The sequence below is a fragment of the Gadus chalcogrammus genome, chromosome 8 (assembly GCF_026213295.1).
Source record: "Gadus chalcogrammus isolate NIFS_2021 chromosome 8, NIFS_Gcha_1.0, whole genome shotgun sequence".
Classification (NCBI taxonomy): Eukaryota; Metazoa; Chordata; class Actinopteri; order Gadiformes; family Gadidae; genus Gadus; species Gadus chalcogrammus.
Genome location: NC_079419.1, coordinates 26,424,245 through 26,440,378, shown reverse-complemented (window position 1 = coordinate 26,440,378; position 16,134 = coordinate 26,424,245). Strand labels below are relative to the sequence as shown.

Below are 16,134 nucleotides of genomic sequence, written 5' to 3'. Positions count from 1 at the left end.
GTCAGACGAAAACGAAGCTCTACGTCGTCAGATCAGGGAGCTTCAACAGCAGGTGGAGGATCTCAATCTTCGTCAGCGTTTTGGAATAGAGCGTCTGTCTGCATCAGATGAGGACGTGCGCTTTTACACCAGGTTTGCCTCCTACAGAAGTTTCATGGCATTTTGGAGACTAATTGAACCTGCTGTGACCCACAAAATGATTCGCACAACCAGCGCCAAGACAGCCTCTGCCAGCATCAGGACAACGGTAGGTTTATTGTTGGTATGTTTTTGTTGATATGTTTTTAGTTTTATGTTTTATGTTTTTGTTGATATGTCTCAACAGAAACTGAGACCCATTGACGAGTTTCTGCTGTTCCTGATGTACCTGTCAGTGGGTTTTCCTCTGAGGGACCTTGCAGAGAGGTAGAACATCCACCGCACAACAGCAGGTCGTATCATCACTACATGGACCCACTTCCTGTACTGCCTGCTGGGAAGCAAGCGCCTTTGGGTTCCTCCAGAGGTAGTGAGAGCTCACCTGCCAAAGAGTTTGCAGCTTTTGCAGATACACAGGTAGTCCTTGATTGTACAGAAATATTTTGTCAGACACCATCCTCTCTGCTCCTTCAGAGTGAGGTTTTCTCAACCTACAAATCTCATGCCACATTCAAGGCCATGGTTGGCATGGCACCCCACGGTGCTGTCACCTTTGTGTCTGGACTGTATGCAGGCTCTATGAGTGACCGGGAGATTTTCAAGTTGTCTGGGATTGTGAAGCTGTTGAAGCCAGGTATGGCAATCATGGTGGACAAAGGGTTTTGTGTGGACGACCTTGTTCCTTGTAAGGTTTACCGGCCTGCATTTCTCAGGAACAAACAACAAATGAGTCGTGAGGATGTTAGACAGACACAGGCGATTGCACGTCTGAGAGTGCATGTGGAGAGGTGTATCAGGAGAGTAAAAGAGAACAAACTGTTTGACAAGGCCATACCACTATCTATATGTGGGAACATCGATGAACTGTTCAGTGTGGCCTGCTTCCTGGTCAACTACCAGAATGGGCCTTTAGAAGGCATGGGCAACTAGTAAATAAAGTAAATGTTTTATTTTGTGCTGCGTTACGTCTGTTTTATTGTCCCGTGTTCTCACCCGAATGGTCTGCACCTTGTCGCGGTGGGTGAGCTTTAAACTGAGACAGGCCAATTTTGTGTTTTGCATTTGCTGTCACTGTGTTTGCCACTGTATGTACATTAGCTTTGGGTTTTAAAGGACTTGAAATGAAAACCAGATGCATCATAGATGACACTAGAATATGTAGAATTTAATAAGGAAAGATTGAACAACACTTTTTCAATGATCCTATATCAACAATCCACATAGTTTTACACTCATTTCAATCAGTTCGAAAGGTATGGTCTTTGAATGAAACATTCATTTAAAAAAGATCAGATTAAGAAATGATAGAAAAAGAAATAATCCCCCCTCTCCCTTATGACCCTGGCAACCTCAGCATCCTTATAAATTCTTTGCACAAGAACATCATCCTCTGCAAAAACCACAAAATCACACCACTGCATCCCTGTTATAAGCAGCTGGCCTTGCACCTGCCAGTAGTAGCTGTGGCTTGGCTTCAGACGGAGGGCGCCATTCTGCATGCGCAGGTACCCGCAGTCCACGTAGCTCTTCACGTTAGGACACTTCACCTCCACCAGCCCAAATGGTGGTGCCTCCGTGGGATCAAAAACGACCCCATCTGGAGAAGAACCGAGCCAGGGAGCATCTGGATGGATGACAAATCCTGATGGCCAGTAGCTGATGTTTTTAATGTGGGCATACTCCTGAATAGCTACTGGCTCCAGTGCAAGCCCCCTCTTCATCAGAGCTGTCTGAACCCCACCTTTGCGGATACGTTCGGCAAGGTTCTCAGCAGAGCTGTGACCTCTGACATGGCACACCTCCCGGAACCTTGAGGAGGTGAGCCTCATCTTCCTCAGGCTGTGCCATTCTGCGCTACCACTCTGTTCCCTTGTGGCCCTCTCAATGGATCTTGCCATGTCGAAATTGATGGTAAGCGCCATTGCATTACATTGTTGTTGGTGAGTGCACACAAAGGAACATGTGCTTGGGTCCAGCCTGTGACCATGTAACGGCAGTGGGGGTGGAGAGGGTGCGTCTGGGTGGTGGATGATGACCCTACTCACTGGCACAGGGTGCTGATAAGAAATAGGGCTTCCATCTTGAACGCTCCCAAAAGTGGAATTGACGAGGGGGACACCAGGACTTATGGAGAGCGTGGTGATTAATGGTGCAAGGTCTGCCATGAAGTCCTGGTATGCCTCGTCGACCTTCAGGACATCTGGGTCTGGCAAGTCCCCCCGCACTGCTTTGTAGCGCTTGCTCCTTTTGAAACAGTTACATCATAATTAAAAAAAAACAATAACTCTTATAACAAAACAATCTGACAATGACTGCAGAATATATTTGTACTTAACAATGAATATTACCTCACACCATCAGCAGCTGTGTACTGTCTCGACTTTGGTTTGGTTGAGACAAATACCATATTACTCACTCTGCCAGGTTTCACACCCTATCAAGAAAGCAGGTAAAGTTTCAATCAAATTTCAAAAATCCATATAACATTAACAATCTGCTTAGTTCTTAAGTACTAACCAGTTTTCGGGGCTTATGCCACTGCTGCTCAGTTTCAGTGCAGCTGAGGACTGGCGGAACTGCTTTCAGTTGCAATGCAGAGTATTTCGTGCTCTGGTACAGCAGTGCAACACTGTGATTGCAGAGAGCAGTTCCAGCCACACAAGAACACTCAGCCGCAGCTATTTGAATCTGTGGCTGAGTGCTGTCCTCAAAAGTGATCTATGGATAAAACATGATTTTAGTATTATAATTATTATTATTTAAATAATACAGTTTAGTATTAATAGAGCATTGAACTGGTTAGTATGGCCTAGATTGAGGATACAAAGTCAGCTCTTACCTCTCACTGACTAATGTACCCATGTAAAGGCCTACTTAAACTTGTACTCCAAAGAACAGGAGCAGTACAGAATTGAACAGGTTAGTATACCGTAAATCCTCAATTGTGGCCAGAGGGTTTTATTTATTTAGGCTGCACAGCCTGTTTTCTAATTGAATCTCTGTCTTTACTTGAGGATTTACGATAGCCTAGACTGAGGGTACAAAATCAGCTCTTACCTCACACTGACAAATGTTCCCACCATGAAAAGGCATACTTAAACGTATGCTCCAAAGAACAGGAGCAATAACAACCGGTTTCTGGGGTGTCCATGTCCAAGTATAGTTCAGGTTTAAGTAAAATAAACAGACTCGAGATGAATTATTGTTGTTCTACATCCACATCGCCAACTATAGCCACAAAAACACCCCAGAATCTTGAACTTGAACTGATTAAACACATGTATTCCACCCTACTCTGACGTCGTGAGGCTTCTCATGTTTGCGCATGGACCTATAGCAGACGGCCCTGACGGTCACCCTCCCCGCAGCCGGGTCTTTATTTGACACTGTGGGAATTCAACGTCATTCATGTAATGTGAATCAAAACACACTGGACTTCTTTTCAACACAGTACAGTTGATCAAACAACCTGATGCTCGAAAAGTAACTAGTAACTGCGCGATTTGTCTCTAGTTTTCTGAACCAAGCTAGCTACCTAGCGATGGCACAATGTGAACGTATTCTGATGTCAGTTTGGAACTTACCTTCAAAATTGTCAATATAACTCGAGAGGTACATCTTGTACCCCTTTTCCCGTTTACTCCGGGGGGCAACGCATCCTTTTTGGACAAGTCTGTGGACGTCTGATATGGTCAGTTTGGGCAGGTCTTGTAGACATCTGGTGAAAAACATCGCCATCGTGCCGGAAGTACTGAGCATCACAATCGAGGGAGCGGAAGTAGAACGGAAGTAGCTTCTTGCACCGAGCGAATTCAGTGGTGGAGAACATGGGTTTTCGGGAAATGGTTAAAACACTGGAGCCTAGATACAAACTACGTTCTCGGCGATTCTTTACTGACACAGCAGTACCCACGCTGTACAGTGAAACCAAATCCAGAGTTTTGGACTTTGGTGGAAGCAGGTAGGGTAGCTTTAACTTGCGACGCATGGACATCAATTGCCACGGTGTCCTACGTTACCATTACTGCGCATTTCGTAGACAAAGATTGGCAGCTCGTGTCACTGGTGCTCCAAACAAGAGCAATGCATGAGAGTCACTCTGGCGCAAACGTGGCTGAATTGTTAAAGAGGGTAGCAGATGAATGGCATCTCAATGACAAAGATTTAGTTTTAGTGACAGACAATGCCGCTAATATGGTTGTTGCAGCCCAACTTGGTGGGCTTCTGCACGTGAGGTGTTACGCCCACACCTTAAACCTGGCTTGTCAGCGAGCGCTCAAGCTGCCGTCTGTGTCCAGGCTCCTGGCCAGGATTAGGAGAATTGTTTCGTTTTTCCACCGGAGCACCGTCGGCGCATACGAGTTAGGAGAAAAGCAGAAGCTGCTGGGTCTGCCATGCCACAAACTCAAAACAGACGTCAGCACCAGATGGAACAGTGCCTTTGAAATGGGGGATCGCTTTTTGGAACAGCAGCCTGCTATCTGCGCCACTTTACTCTCTCCCCAGGTGAGGAAAGGACAATCACAATCTGCTCTCTGCACTCTCAATGAGACCGATGTCGCCAATGCAGAGCATTTAGTTAAGGCCCTCAAGCCAATGAAGGATGCTACTACGCTTATATCAGAGGAGAGTAGCCCCACTGTGTGTTTGATTGCCCCACTGCAAGCTCAACTCTGCCAGGAAACGACGGGCAACATTGCAGAGTCATCAATTACCCGCGATATAAAGAAGGCGATCAATGAGGACCTCAGCAAAAGGTACACGTCTGACCTAGAGAGAAGAACACTTCGTTCAGCTTCTGCTCTGGACCCGAGATTCAAGGGACTGCCTTTCCTTTCTGAAGATGATGTAGCGGAAACATTTGGAAGAGTTGTTGCTGAAGCTGCATCACTTGAGGTAAATTTCATTTTATTGTATGTAGCATTATTGTAAGATTTTAGGCTGGCCTACTTAATGCATAATATGGGCTCATGTATTGTCCGGAGGTTATTATCCAAAAATAAGTCCCGACGGGGCGAACAGCACCCCGACGCGCAGCATACGACGGACAATACATTATCCCGAACATTATAGCCTACGGTTACTTGCCAAAACGATAAAAGACATTCCTCCAAAATACCTAATTGATTTAGTTGCCGTTTTGTGATTTCCGCTAAGAAATAAATAGTTCTTCAAGCAAATAGAACTTTTAAGTTCCAGGCGTTGCGAAGAAAGCCATTACTTGCTGACTTCAAATTACAATGAGTCTGTTACGTTAAATGACCGTACCACTTTCGGAATTATATGAAATATGTGAATTAGAGACACAAAACACAATATTGAATAGATATTGAACAGTAACCTAATACCTAATTTATGGTTTGACTTGTTTTATTTCGTTTTTAATTTTATTTTATTTATTTCTTATATGGTTAGGATTGGAGATATTTACATTATATGGCAATGTAAAATTAGGCTACTGTGGTGATCTGTTCTTATTGTGTTTACCTACAGCAACAGGTAAGAGTGGAAGAACATGAAGTCACAGAGGGCACCCAACCTACAGAGGAGCAGAACCAAAGCTCCCCCCCTGCCAAGAGAAGAGCACCATCCTCTTTGTTGGAGAATCTGCTGGGGAATACCTTCTCTAGTGCAACTCAGCCCATCTCTGCCTATGCTCAAGCTGAGGAGGAGGTTAACAAGTTCCGTGGTGCTCCACCAGTTCCTCTCTCTGAGGACCCTCTCAGCTGGTGGAGGAAAAATGAGATCATGTATCCCCTGCTCTCCAAGTTGGGCAAGCGATACTTTTGTATTCCGGCCACCAGTGTCTCTGCAGAAAGAGTGTTCTCTACTGCAGGAGATATTGTGACTGCCCAGCGGAGCACACTCACACCAGAGCATGTAGACCAGCTCCTGTTTTTACACAAGAACTTGCATATGCCATGAGCTTGTTTTCTTTGTCAGATCACAACACTTCATTACTTAGATATGTTAACACATTTCACCCCCTTTTCTCTGGCAACTTTTTTTTTGTGTACTAAAGATGCAGAGACACTGCCTTGTTTCTGTGCTTTGAGAACTATGTATATATGTTATTTTGTTGGTCCAAGTTGTGTTTTGCTATTTATACAGTGTGAGATGCAGTTAGCTCTACGTTAGCCTAATGATTGGGTAGGAATATTGCCTTAAATTTTATGTTAGTCACATGAATATGAGAACTTGCATATTCCATGAGCATCCACCAGTTATTAACTGGAAATGAAGCACCTTTAAAATGCAAGCGCCATAAAGTAGCATATTATTGTGTAGCATTATTTTCTTTCTCAGGGACATGCTGCTTATGATCAAAAATAAAAGTGGCATTTTGTGTTTGAAGTCTTATTCTTATCATTGACTAAGAGCAGCTTTTTCTTTAATAATTTAAAAGAAAAATTAATGTATTTACATTTTAACTAGGCTACTTCCATATTGTGTTGAAATGCAAGCTGCATTGGTTATTGTGTTGTCGATAGAAATTCATATTTGTGACAAAGATATTTTTTCTTTTATAAAAAGGTAATTCATCTATTAATTTTTTTGAGCAATGCAATAATCGATGCAGCTTGCATTTCAACATAAAATGGATGGGTTAAAAAAAATATATATATTATAAAAAAATATTTTTTTTTATTACAAAATCGATTTTAAATCGATAATCGATTTAAAATCGATAATCGTTGACCTCTGAATCGATTTCGAATCGAATCGTGAGGTGCCAAGAGATTCCCACCCCTACTCAATAACACTTTCAATTTGGATCAACAACACTACCTCTAATACCATACACTGCAGATGAACCTCACATGTAAATAGCAACAGCATATATTCATTAATACAATTCACACAATAGTAACATAAGTATGACTACTACTATATAATTATAACCTCAGAAACGTTTTTGCACAATACACATAACCACACTCAATGTCCACTCTTAGTTCAATGTTCCTTTTGGTTCGGATTGTCCACGTCATGTATGTGCCGACCGTTCCAATAGTATCTGTCTGCGTCCTGCAAGACGGAGGCGTAACTTGTAGTAGGAGGCGTAACTTGTACTAGGAGGCGTAACTTGTTCTTTTCTAAATCGCGGTCCATACGAGATCTTTCTCTTTTCGCGGTAAACAAAAAGCGTTGTAAATCACGGTTCACACGAGATCTTCATTGAAGTCGGGTCTTCCGATATTCATGACGGTAAGTACATTTAAGGCCTAATATTTGAGGTCCGAGTTGCGGTCATTTATGTACCCGCGCACCACTGCTACATACAGATCACTTCCGCGATATAGAAAAGTACTAGACACGCCTCCGACTACAAGTTACGCCTCCGACTACATGTTACGCCTCCTAGTGCAAGTTACGCCTCCTACGACTACAAGTTACGCCCCCGTCTTGCAGGACGCAGACAGACCCAACTCGACCGTTGACCAATTGAACATGTCCATCGCGAGCGCGTTGCTGTCCGTGGAGAATGGTAGAGTCCCGTGTGGCAGGGTAGCCTATTTACTCACCCAACGCACCGTGTATCAATGGCTTTTGAGAGGGAGGTGGAGGGAGAGAGCGGGTGAGATCATGAGCCACGTCCCGGGCTGCAGCAATGAACTGGCTGGCTCTTCGTTCTCTGGCGTGACAAGGCTTCCAACGTTGGCGACGGGCTAGTAATATAGCTGAATAAACACTTTGCACTACCTAGCAAGGACGGTCGCCTCGCACTATGCGAACTATACTGGTTGACACCGGATGAATCTTCAGCACTGATGGCGTGGAGTCTTCCACTCTTCCATTCGCCACTCAAGCCGTAACTGCTCCGTAGCTCAGATTAAAACATGTAGCACACGCAACAACTAAACTGTTCTTAACTGATCTATCATATCGAAATCTCCGTCCGCCATGGCAGTGGCACCGCTCCGAGCTGCCGTCTTCCTCTCCGTGTTTCCCGCCGATCTCCTTCTTGTCCCGCCCTCTCCTCTCCTCCCATTCGCCAGGGCACCTGCATGCAAGTCATTGATTGGATGAGCCTATGGCCAAGTTCAGTGGTGCGATTGGGTGAGGCTATTTTGAGGGAAAGGTTATCGTAGGGGCTACATATCAAGAAATATATGCACACTCTAGGTGTACATCAGTGGAGGCTTCTCCATTGAGGAGAGGGAGGAAGATCCTCCTTAACATTGTTGAGAATAAAAAATGTAGATTGCCCAGACTACTGTAATGAATTAATGCCCTTAAATATGACTACTTTAATGCCTTTGAATATATAATGTTTGTTTCCCTGGGTAAAGGGACATTAGCACCCCCTATCGCCTTTTGACAATTACTTCAGGGAGGAAGGTCCTCCCTCAGCCTCCGTTGACTCCCATTCATTTCCAAGAAAGTACTGGCGGCCGGTGAATAACATCGGTTTCAATGGGGGAGAGGAGGAAAGTCCTCCTCTGAGTGGGTGTGACCTTACAGGCGTCTGATTCGCGCAAAAACCCAGAGTGGTAGATATAACAGAGTGGCAACACTTCCATTGGACTCCGTTGTAGCGCCTACTTCCAGGGTATGGAGCCTCGAATAGTTCCAAACAACCATTTTACGGCGTAGGAGATCATTCATTTCCATTGCTGGAAATGAATGATTTCCAGCAATGGAACTTCTGAGGTAAATTGATTAAAGGCCCACTATGCAACTTTTTTAGCCAAAATTTCATTAAGTATGCAGGTTGAGAGTTATGCTGATGGTTCTGCATCCATTTCTGGGTCGATTGGTGGGTGTGTCATTTACCCATGTCGCCTCTCCAGTGAAAAAGCGCACATGCAACTTGATCTGTTCGGACCGAGACAATCCGGATGTGACGCAGCGGAAGTATCCTCGAAAATGTAGTCAGATTGTAGTTTCGAAAATGCTTTACGGCACAGACACACACCCAAACATGGCACCGGCTAGATATAAACAGCCAGTTGCGAGGCAATTGTTGCATTCATCATGGATCAATCGACTGATAAGGGACTCAAGAGGCGACTGTCGGTGGAACAAGAGAAGAATGGACCAGAAAAGAGATCAGACATGAGTGTAAGGGGAACTATGCAACTTTTTTGGCTTGATTTACCTTAATATAACAGGCTAAGAGTCATTGCGATGGTTTTATTATACATTTTTGTTCGATTGTTCGTTGTTTCGACTCCCCCTTGCGCATCTTGGCGGAGAAAAGGAATATGTTTCTGCCGGCGACCCGCCGCCCACTCTCACGGGAGTCTCGGGTCTCGCAAAGTAACGAATTGCTTTACGGCACAGACCCCCAAACACGGAACCGGCTCGATATAAACACAAGTAACTAAAGGGATTATTATATTCATCATAGATCAGCCGACTAAAAAGACACAGAGAAACCCAATGTCGGAGGAACAGAAGAAGAGAAAAGGGAGACTGACCGACAGAGAGGCCAGACACGAGTAAACGTTGGGCAAGCTTTTCAGGAATAGCGTGAACTGAAAGGAAAAGAAGACTGCAAATCAGACGCCGACTCGGCTGTGTTCCTTTTGAAATTGAAAGTACCCTTGGGTGAACTATGTCTTCGTGGTATTGTTGATGTTGATAGTCTCTGTACAAATGTGTATGCTTTTGTTGTGAGCCCTGTAAAAATTGTTTTCTCGACCGTTTTGTTGTGAGCCCTGTATGTTTCTAGCTTGCTTGGTTGCAACCATATAAACACCTTTGTTTCCATGGGTGTTTTGCTGTTCGTCTGTCTCGTCCCCCAGATACAGACTGAATCCCCGAATCCAGGTTCTTGTTTATTTAGATTATTATGTTGGCCAAACCTCTTACACTGATTGTTCTGTTCAACCTAAGATAAAACAATTATAATCTAGGATATAAATTCTCCCCGTCAACTATAAAAAAGGATGGATTTATGTTTATTGCAATAAAAATACACCATTTTAAAAATGTATAACCTTGCCTACACTTTATGAACATCTACTTCGGACATGGCTCCACGCATTCTCCGGCTTCTTTGAAAACAAATGCACATGGCTTGCGTAGAAGTGCATGGGGAAGGGTCGTCAACGAGTTGTTATGACAGTGTTGTGAAATATCTACTACGAAGCTGTAGGGGGCGCTGTGTAGAGAAATGTGCGTGCCAAAACCAAGAAAACAGCGAAGAAATGCTCGAAGTTGCATAGTGGGCCTTTAAATAGCTACCTCTTTTGAATTGTCAACTGTCTATTGTATTAGAGGTCCTTTTATGATGCATATACTGATATTTATTTGAATATGCACAGCGTAATTATATATATATTTGTCTTGGTAGACGACCGATTGCCTGCTAGTTTGTGAGCTCGACTTCGCTATGTGAAGGTATCTACAACAACAATTACGAAGTTCAGTAGTGAATCTAACTTTTATTTAGTTAGTTATTTATGTTGGATTACTATGATCATTTAGGTTGATTTAAGGACGGGTTTTATGATGCGATAGCTAGTAGGAATAACAGTTTGTTTAATTATATCCTGGAAGGGATATATGTTCAGCACATGAAGCCCTACAGATGCCGCCGCTTCAACAATGCTGATTATGATGGGCGGTGAATTTAACCTGTGTGGCTTTTTCGTTTTAACTTCTTGTTGACTGAATTGTTTCTCTTTCTTGGTGCCAAATTTATTCTTTTTTGTTTTACAAGAGCCCTCTCTGCTCTCCTTCTCATTAATTTTTCCTTTTCTAGTTGCCTTATTAGGTCCTCCATAGTCGCCCCATCAGTCCCTGGCAGTCTGGTCCCTGGAGCAGCTGCCCCTGGATCACCTGCCCCTGAATCACCTGCCCCTGAATCACCTGCCCCTGGCAAAGTGGCCCACTTGATTGCTCTCGCTGTCTCCTATCATGACCTTTTCATCGCTCTTGAAATCCACCTAAATTTCTCCCTCAATCTCTGTAATAATTACAAGGTAATGTTGCTGTTATATGTATTTTGCCTTTGCATATGCAACTACTGTCTGTTACTATCTCCAATGTAAGAAAATTAATTAAAGCGAATCATTTCTGTAATGTGAATTAAATCATCTGCCACAATCAGAAACCAATAAAATGTATAAATGGATCTACCGGCAATTGTTAATTGGGTAGAAAAATGTGTCGATTATCCACATTGTGTGCAAATCCTCAGAGAATCCCTGACCTCTGGTTGTTTCTTAAACTGAATGTACAAATATGAATTATGCAATCGCATTAGGAGTGTAGTCTATCCTTGAATTGCATGAAATGGGGAATATTGTTAGCTGCATGGATCATACCAAAGTTTAATTTGGTGAAATATGTGTGGTCCGTTGCACTTGGTTCTGGAGGCACCCTCACAGAAGGGGGTTTCCTCCTCTTCGGCTTAGGGCGATGAATGAAAACTGTTGGTACTGCATCGGGCCTCAGCTTCAACATCCCTTCTCTTTTTGTGGCAGTGAATTAGTTCAAAGTGTACCTGTAGGTAGGCTTGTAACATCAGTTTCCATTGCACTTCAAATATCATTGAAAAGTCATAATTCTCTACACTTAGAATTATTATGCCCTTTGAAATGCAATCAAGTGTTGTGAACATTACTTACATTACATATGCCGCGTTACATGTGCGGCAGGGAGGGGGCGGTATAGCCCAGCTCTGTTCCGAGGTCGCGTTTCCACTGCCGACAGTACCCTTTGTGGTAGGCCGGATGTCGATCGCCGCGGCAGCTACGTAAACATCGTAAACAACGTCTTCCTCCCCAAGAATGCAGACGAACGTCTCCACCTCCTTGTTCGCCCAAGCAAGCGTTTTACGCGACATGTTAATTGTAAAGAATAATACCTCGAGGCTAGTTTGTTTGTTTTTATCCCTGCGTCACCCGGAAGTGATGATTCTGTCGACCAATCAACGGAGGGGGTGTGTAGCTAGAATTTCCCGGGACCCTTTCAGGCGTCTCGTCTCGTTTTCGGTACCCCAACGGAGGAGTCCCGAGAACGAGGCCGGAACGGGTACGGCAAAGTCCGGGTCACGCCCACTTTTGGCGGTGGAAACGCGACCCGATCCGCACCTTTGCGATTCGATCCGTTCCGCACCCTGCAGTGGAAACGCGCCAATAGTTTTTGACTGTTGCTGACCCCTGTCACTTGTAAGTTTTGACGGCTGACCATTGCCATCCATTTCTTCCTGCGCTCTTGGTTCTTGGGGAAGCCATACATGTGGTAACCCTTCTCGGACCGATTGGAGCATCCAAACGCTGCCCAGCCAACCATGGTATGACCATTGATCTAAACCAATTTTGAATTTGCTCAGGGCTATTATAAGTATTGTAATGGCATAAAGTATAGTATATTATATAGTATATATATATATATTTTATTTTTTTTCATGGCTACCAGAGAGGACACTGGCGTTGTTTTGTCGCCGCTTCTCTGCCCACGATCTTTTTTTAAATTTTGTGACTGTTAAAATAGTTTTTCCTCTGATTTTACACTTTTATTATTTACATTTTTTTAACAAGCCATTTTTACTAGCCCTACCCATTTTACGGGACATTGATCCTAAGACTCACCGGCGTTGTCAGCGGGGAAGCTAGGCACCTAGCTGCTTCCAACTGTCAATCTTTGCCCCACCGGGAAAGAGCCCTCTGGTTCCAACCATCTACATCGCCTTGCCGGACAACTTTCCTCCCTTCCAGTACCTGGAGTTATTGCTTGTCTGGCCAGCAGCATCCCTCCTTGCGTCTGCACCAGGTTGTGACTTTTCCAGACTGACACCGGCTGCCATTCTCCAATGAATTCGCCGTAACCTGGTCGAAGACTCTGGGTAACTACTGTCTATTTCTCGGCTAATTTACCTGTCTACCTAGATCTTCCTCGAACTAACAACCACGGTGGTGCTAGGCTACTGCTCCAGAGCCCCTTTCAGTGTTCTGTGCAGTGCAGTGCGTTAGCTTGGACACCTACCGGCCAGTGTCGAAGGACTCCGTAAGAATCTCCACCTGTACCGGTGCGGATGCTTCGGCCCTCTGCCGTGGCCAAGACCGCTGCCTTCCCATCAAACAAATCCTGCTCCCATCCAGTGGACATCTTCCATCGCAGCTTAGCTGAGGGTAGAGATCCGGGGCAGGTGTCCCCCTGTCCTCAGCCTCAGCCATGGCACTTCGCTACTCATCCTTGCAGCTCCGCCAGCTCATTCCCCAAATTCCTCCTTCCACCGAACTCATCACCACTCTTAAAAATTCTCGACTTCTCCTCCGTCCCCGTTACATTCATCGAGGGTCCCGCCGCAAGTTTATGTACAGTTCCACCGCTAAAAACTTCATCCCAGCGCTGTGGTCTGACCGCAGCTCACCCACCGGCTCCCGCGCTTCCGCTCCGCGTCATCACAACAACACACGTCATCAGAACGCAACCAGAGTGAACACCTTCAACCTCCGTCCAATTCATACTTCCGCCCCATCAATTTCAAAACAAAAGCACCTAAAAATCGCCCTCCTCAACACAAGATCCCTCAACAATAAAAGTCTCATTCTCAATGAATTCATCATCGACCAACAACTTCACCTCCTGTGCCTTAATGAAACATGGCAAAAACCCCTGGATTATTTTTCGCTAAACCAAACCACCTCTGCTGGATATTCCTACCTGGACAACCCACGCTCTGAGGGCAGAGGAGGGGGCATTGCTGCCATCTACCACCAAGACCTCCAACCTCGCCCTCTCACCATCCCTGCTGCTCCATCTTTTGAACACCTGGCTTTTAAATTACCCGGCCCAAAACCTCTCATCATTGCAATCATCTACCGCCCCCCCAAACCCAATCCATAATTTCTACCAGAACTCTCTGAATTCATCACCGCACTCTCCTCAATCTCACCATCTGTTGTACTTCTCGGTGATTTCAACCTACACATTGACTCCCCAGACTGTAAAAATGCCATGGACTTTCTGGACCTTATCAACTGCCTCGGCTTCACAAAACACATCAACTTTCCCCCCCACAACCGTGGACACATCTTGGACCTGGTTTGCTCCATTGGCCTCCACATCCACAATATCTCCAGCACTGACCTCTCCATATCTGACCACCTGGCCATCACACTTGTTGTTGACATTCCCGCCCCCCAACTCAAACCGGTCCGCACAATCACTTTCCGCAGCATTAAATCCATCTGCCCAGTCTCTCTCTCCACCTGCATATCAAACACTCTTTCAAGCCTCACCTTTCCTGCAAGTCCAACCCCCATGGACCTCGTCAACATCTACAACAGCACACTGTCTTCATCCCTCAACAAACTGGCCCCCCTAAAAACCAAAACTGTCACCTTTACTCACTCGGCTCCCTGGTTCACCCCGGAACTTCACAAATTAAAAAAACAACTGCGACAACTAGAACGTCTCCACAAGAAAACCGGTCTCACAGTACACGCCCTCGCATACAAAGAGCACACAAACCTCTACAAATCAGCACTAAACAAAGCCCGTTCAGTATACTACTCTGGCATCATTCACTCTGGATCCTCCAACCCACGCACCCTGTTTTCCACCATAAATAAACTCCTCAAGCCCCCCGACAACATTTCATCCTCATTCAGAAATGCAACAACCTCATTTCATTTTTCAACTCCAAAATAGAAAACATCCACAACCAGCTTGCAACCTCCTCTGCCTCCACCCCGATCCCACACCTCCTTCATCCTCAGACCACCGGCTCTCTACCTTCTCACCGATAACCACTGCTGACCTCTCCAAAATACTCTCCACCATGAAATCATCCACCTCCCCCCTGGACCCCATGCCCTCTGAACTCGTCAAAGCCTGTTTTACCTCTCTCGCCCCACTGATCACTGACACATTCAACTACTCCCTTACCTCTGGCACTGTCCCCCCACCTCTTAAACTTGCTGCCATCACCCCTTTCCTTAAAAAACCTGGTCTTGACTCTGACGACCCCAACAATTTCAGACCCATCTCCAACCTCACATTCATCTCAAAATTACTGGAAAGAGCCATCGCAACTCAACTCAAGACTTACCTCCTCTCCAATAACCTATATGAAACATTCCAATCCGGCTTTAGAACCCACCACAGCACTGAAACAGCACTAATCAAAGTCACAAACGATCTCCTACTCTCCTCTGATTCCGGCTCCCTCACCATTCTCCTCCTCCTGGACCTCAGTGCTGCCTTCGACACCGTCAACCACTCCATCCTCCTCAGCCGCCTGAAATCCTTAGGCATCACCGACTCCGCCCTCTCCTGGTTCAACTCATACCTGTCAGAAAGATTTCACTATATTGCCATAAACAACCACAAATCCCACACCACCCCTGTCTCACACGGAGTCCCCCAAGGCTCAGTGCTTGGCCCCATCCTCTTCATCCTCTATATGCTCCCGCTTGGCCACATCATCCGCCGCCATGGACTTCACTTTCACTGCTATGCCGATGACACTCAACTCTTCATCACCACCAAAACCATCACTCCTGCTATTCTCTCCACCCTCACCAACTGCCTCACCGACATAAAAACCTGGATGAACCACAACTTCCTCAAACTCAACAGCAATAAAACTGAAATTATAATCTTTGGCCCAAAATCCACACTCCCCACCTCCCAGAACTACTCACTCTGCATTGATGGTCACTCCGTCACTCCCTCCGCCCTGGTCAGAAACCTTGGCATCTACATGGACCCTGCACTCTCCTTCAAGTCACACATAAACCACGTTAGGGCTGGGCGATATGACGAAATATATCGTGAGGACGATAGAAACGTGTCTATCGTGACCTTTCTCCTCTATCTTTTCTATCGTGATAAACTTTTTTTTTCATTATTACAGCTAATATACATTTTAATATAATTTCACATCCTAATATAACATTTTGCTTTTCTTACTATGCAAACTCTAAGTTTATTTAACTGTAAAAAAAAGAATATTAAGATAATTTGTGGTTTTGCGACACGACACCGCTTTACGTTACGCTGCTTTGCATCATACGTTTGCGACATGATTGA

At 45.0% G+C, this 16,134-nt stretch overlaps 2 protein-coding genes across 6 annotated transcripts; one reads left to right on the top strand and one right to left on the bottom strand.

The window, feature by feature from the left end:
• Positions 1 to 540: 540 nt before the first annotated feature.
• On the bottom strand, positions 541 to 6,665 carry LOC130387044 (uncharacterized). 5 transcript variants are annotated; one of them, XM_056595982.1, is made up of 4 exons: positions 3,723 to 3,817; positions 2,656 to 2,856; positions 2,487 to 2,572; positions 541 to 2,382 (listed from the first exon to the last, which is right to left on the bottom strand). In XM_056595982.1, exons 3-4 carry the CDS (start codon positions 2,543 to 2,545, stop codon positions 1,428 to 1,430), a joined length of 1,014 nt encoding a protein of 337 aa, XP_056451957.1. In that variant the 5' UTR covers positions 2,546 to 2,572; positions 2,656 to 2,856; positions 3,723 to 3,817; the 3' UTR covers positions 541 to 1,427. The 5 variants fall into 5 exon arrangements, with proteins under 5 accessions (XP_056451957.1, XP_056451953.1, XP_056451954.1 ...); XM_056595978.1 differs by having other exon boundaries at positions 2,656 to 6,665; XM_056595979.1 differs by having other exon boundaries at positions 2,487 to 3,524; positions 3,723 to 6,665.
• Positions 4,349 to 6,288, top strand: LOC130387046 (E3 SUMO-protein ligase ZBED1-like). Its single transcript, XM_056595984.1, has 2 exons — positions 4,349 to 5,034; positions 5,632 to 6,288. Exons 1-2 carry the CDS (start codon positions 4,585 to 4,587, stop codon positions 6,061 to 6,063), a joined length of 882 nt encoding a protein of 293 aa, XP_056451959.1. The 5' UTR covers positions 4,349 to 4,584; the 3' UTR covers positions 6,064 to 6,288.
• Positions 6,666 to 16,134: the final 9,469 nt, after the last annotated feature.

Coding starts and splice junctions, on each gene's coding strand:
- LOC130387044 (XM_056595977.1), bottom strand. CDS start 2,545: ATGGTATTTGTCTCAACCAAACCAAAGTCGAGACAGTACACAGCTGCT. Junction 2,383..2,486: donor ACAGCTGCTGATGGTGTGAG/GTAATATTCATT, acceptor CTGTTTCAAAAG/GAGCAAGCGCTACAAAGCAG.
- LOC130387046 (XM_056595984.1), top strand. CDS start 4,585: ATGGGGGATCGCTTTTTGGAACAGCAGCCTGCTATCTGCGCCACTTTA. Junction 5,035..5,631: donor CTGAAGCTGCATCACTTGAG/GTAAATTTCATT, acceptor GTTTACCTACAG/CAACAGGTAAGAGTGGAAGA.